At 45.8% G+C, this 4,294-nt stretch overlaps 1 protein-coding gene across 1 annotated transcript; it reads right to left on the bottom strand.

Annotated features, from left to right (window-relative positions):
* Positions 1-2,205: 2,205 nt before the first annotated feature.
* LOC134935093 (uncharacterized) lies at positions 2,206-3,413 on the bottom strand. The gene is made up of 2 exons (XM_063930373.1): positions 2,993-3,413; positions 2,206-2,910 (listed from the first exon to the last, which is right to left on the bottom strand). The coding sequence occupies exons 1-2, from the start codon at positions 3,392-3,394 to the stop codon at positions 2,335-2,337; spliced, it is 978 nt and encodes a 325-aa protein (XP_063786443.1). The 5' UTR covers positions 3,395-3,413; the 3' UTR covers positions 2,206-2,334.
* Positions 3,414-4,294: the final 881 nt, after the last annotated feature.

Here is a 4,294-nt window from a genome sequence, read left to right as displayed (position 1 = left end):
TTAATTGTTTAGCCTCTTCACTAATGTATTCTATATGTTAATTGTGACACTGATTCATGTACTAGCCATAGCCGCAGCGGGATATACACCCGGCGGCCTCACACTGACAGACGCTGTTAGCAGTGTGTGATCAGGGAGACGGCTAGCAGCGGCTGGCAGCTGCATGCTATAACAGACAGCGGCTCTAGCAAATCCTGCCCCAGATAATGAAGGCCCATACTCACAGAGAGATTTCTGCAAGAGATGTGTTCTGAGCAATTTATCACGGGAGATGTCCCTTGAACATCCCGGTGTCTAGATCTCCCATACACACGTGAGATCTGTGTTGAGCAATCTGTGCTGAGCAATCTGTGCTGAGCAATCTGTGCTAAACAAAAAAAAAACTATTTAAATAGTGGGTTGGTATTATAGTGAGGGGGGTGGGGAGAGTGTGTCTTTTTCTAAACAAAAAAAAGACCTTTTTAAATAGTGGGTTGGTATTATAGGGGAGGGGAGGGTGTGTCTTTTTCTGTTGTGTCCGCATCTCTCCTCCTACAAAAAGTGGATCTCTATATTATAACTATAAAGGTTATTTTAGCATAGTCTTGATGGCTATAGTTAATGCCAACTATGAGTTCATATTTGTGGATGTGGGGAAAAATGGAAGAGCATCCGATGGCGGATCAATCAAAGATACTGTGTTTTATGAGAGGCTGCTTTGCAACCAATTAGACCTACCGAAAGCTGAGGACTGCATGCATGGCTTGAATTATGTGTTTGTGGCAGATGAAGCCTTTGCTCTGCACAAGCACATCATGAAACCCTACCCACAAAGGAACTTATCCAAGGAGAAACGCATTTTTAATTATCGGCTCTCAAGGGCCCGCCGCATAGTTGAAAACGCATTTGGGATCTTGAGTAGTAGGTTCAGAATTTTCCACTCTGCTATTGGCCTAAGGGTGGATAAAATAGACTGGGTTGTGTTGGCCTGCTGTGTTCTACACAATTATCTAAGGCGTAAGACTGGCCCAAAATGCCCCCCATCTACTACTCCGGCTAACAACCCTGATGTGGACTCTGCCAGGCTGCCTGCTCAGGCCGACAACTCTGATGTGGACTCTGCCAGGTTGCCTGCTCAGGCCGACAACTCTGATGTGGACTCTGCCAGGTTGCCTGCTCAGGCCGACAACTCTGATGTGGACTCTGCTAGGTTGCCTGGACTTGAAAGGCCACAGTCCACACCTAATCCCACTTTAAAGGCTAGAAAGGTCAGGGACGACTACCTGACCTTTTTTAATGGAGTAGGTGCAGTGGATTGGCAAGACTCCTACATTTAACTGCTTTTATGTTTGATAGACATTACATATGCTTGATTGGTTTTATATTTTATTGTATTTTTTTTATTTTTTTCCAAAATAAAAATGTATCTTGTTTTAAACTTCTGTTGTCAGAGTATGTACCTGTGTGTGTTTTGCATGTATATTAAAAAACAACGTAGCCATGAGGAACTCTGGGGTCAGGTATACCCAGGACACTTCACGACTGCGTCGTTTTTTGTGGGGGATAAGTGAGGACTAATGGGATCCAACAGTGTGAACCAAGTCAGGCATACCTGTGTGTGCCATCACCCATGTGTTCCGTCCCAGTCACTGTATCACCTCTGTGTCTGAGGGGGCGCAAATTTACAGTTTGCAGGAGGGCGCCGGACACCATAGCACTGGCCCTGGGAATCAGTATGATATTCCGGCAGCAGGCATCCCGACAGTCATAATCCCAACGTCGGGATGGCGGCCACCGGAATGCCGGCAGCGGCTCGAGCGCAAAGAAGCCCCTTGTGGCTCGCTTTGCTTGCCAAATTTTTAGTCTCCCTCTATGGGTGTCATGGACACCCACAGGGGGAGAATATGTCAGGATTGTGGCTATTGGGAACCCGACGCAGAGATCTTAACCGCATCCCTCTGTAATAAATGTCCCCTTTAACAGTACCTTGAAGGTAGGATTGTCCTCACTTATCTCCCCTTAAAAAAAAATTTTTTTAAGGGGGGATAAGTGAGGACAAATTTGGTACAACAGCATTCCTATCATAACTCCCCCAAAAATTAAAAATATAATGATAAACCATAAAAAATACACAACACTTCTTTTTTGTTTTGAAAATAATTTACTTATAAAAATATATTAATTTTTAACACTTATGCAACTGGATTCATCGATACGAATGACCAATATCCCAACGTTCAAAAGTCCAGGACAAAAAACCGACACTATGGTAACTATGAACAACATAAAAGAGTCGAGGAAACATGGAACAATTTGTCCAACGGAAACTAAAAAACTAATAAAAAAAATTATAATTTAATAATTGAAAAAAGTAGCCTCGTCCTCTGGGGGGAGCTGTGTACTCAGCATTGCTGAGTACAATCCAGTGGACAAAGTGCTGGTGGGAGGAGTGGGCAGAGTGGGTGTAGGTGGGGGTCCCGGCGAAAAAAAAGGGCGCTGTGGCGGAGGATTACCCGGCGGATAATAGTATGGTTGGGGATAAGGATACTGGGACTGTGGGGCATTTCGTGCGCGCCGCACAGGATTTGACATTAGATCCAGGTCATCGGATAGGTCATTATCCTCGGCCCTTCTCAATACATCAAATACTATGCGCCTGAAAGTTCTAAAAACAGTTTCGGGCATTACACGTATCTGAGATTCTATCGTGTTTGAAAATTGACGATAGAAGTCTGGTGGCCTATTAAGCATTTCCTCTGCCCGTTGGATAAATTGAACCGTGCTGGAGGATGCAGAATCGGAACTCAATGATGAATTCTTTTGTCTCCGCCTTGGTGGTGCTGTCGACCGAGATGGTGCTGACTCCTCACCACTGAGCTCCAGTTCTGTTGCCTCTGTTGCGGAAGTGTTCATTACCTCCGGGGTAGATTCCTGTAAAAAAAAAAGAAAATAAAACATTAGGGCGTTGATTAAACAATGATAAAGTTGAACATTTTAAAGTGTTTTAACTTACCGGATTAAGGGTCCCCTCTTCCTCTGGCGTCTTAGGAGACTCTTTATCCAGGCTACCCTGTCCATGTAATTTCGCCTCTCTCTCCAAAAGGAACTTCATCTGTTCATAATACCATAGCGTCGGCTGGTAAACATCATCAGTTCCGGCTCCTGAACGTTGAGACTCGATCACGCGTGTGTGTTCCTTCTTGAACACCGTCCGCAAGTTTGCTATCTTCTTCTTCGCCCAAAGTAGATCAGCATCACTGTTATGGGCTTTGCTGTACTCCACCAATTGTCTGTAGGCCTGATCCTTCTTCTGTCTGTTTGAAAAATCCGTGCTACGGACCTTCCACAGACATTCGCTGGCCCGATACACATCAATGAATCCAGTTGTGAACTCCCGGTCCATGTAAGAAGCCATTGCTGTGAGAAAAATAAAACAACACTATTTAAATAACAAGCAAGGAAAAACTTTAATAAAATATGTTGACCCTCGCATTAAAAAAACCATGCCGCTTATACACGTGTTGCGCCAGGAAATGGTGCTTATACACACGCTGCACCAGGTAAAGCCGCTTATACACACATTGCAACCAGGTAAAGCCACTTAAGCACCACAAACATATAGTAACACCCCCTATCCCCCCCCCCGCCTGCTAATACAGCTTCAAAGCACATTAAGCAGCCTGTCTAATCATACGGATACATCCATCTTCTCCTAGACCGCTATCACCAGCCGCATCACACTCCCCCATATATGTATCGCTCGATACACAGGACAGCCTCATAAAAACATAATTAATAACAACCCCCCCCCCCCCCACCCGGCTGTTAATACAGCCCACACTCCAGTGGCGTGTGGCGAGGTCAGTGGCTGGTGAGGCACTACAGCCATAATGTTCGCCGAATCCTGCCGATGACCCCCTACTGCCGCCGAGCCAATGCCCGCTACTGCCCCTGTGCCAATGCCCGCTGCCACCGCCAATGGCTTACAAACTCGCCCACCATCAACTTACCCAGCCCTCCACCCAGGGCCGGTGCTAGGGTGTTCGGCGCCCCCCCTGCAAACTATAAATTTGCGCCCTCCCATATTCCTTTGGCGCGCACCGGGAAAAGGGGTGTGGTCTCACAAGTAAGGGGCATAGCCACACAATAGTACCCCCATTCAAAATTACGCCACAATGTAGCACAATCTTATTCATCATATACGTAATGCCCCACAAGTAGTAGTAGCATCCTTATACATAGTGCACCCCCAGTAGTAGTAGCGTCCTTATATGTAAGGCCCCCCAAGTAGTAGTATTATTGTTATATCTAATGC

This window comes from Pseudophryne corroboree, chromosome 6 (assembly GCF_028390025.1).
Source record: "Pseudophryne corroboree isolate aPseCor3 chromosome 6, aPseCor3.hap2, whole genome shotgun sequence".
Lineage (NCBI taxonomy): Eukaryota > Metazoa > Chordata > Amphibia > Anura > Myobatrachidae > Pseudophryne > Pseudophryne corroboree.
This window is presented reverse-complemented; position numbering and strand designations above follow the sequence as displayed.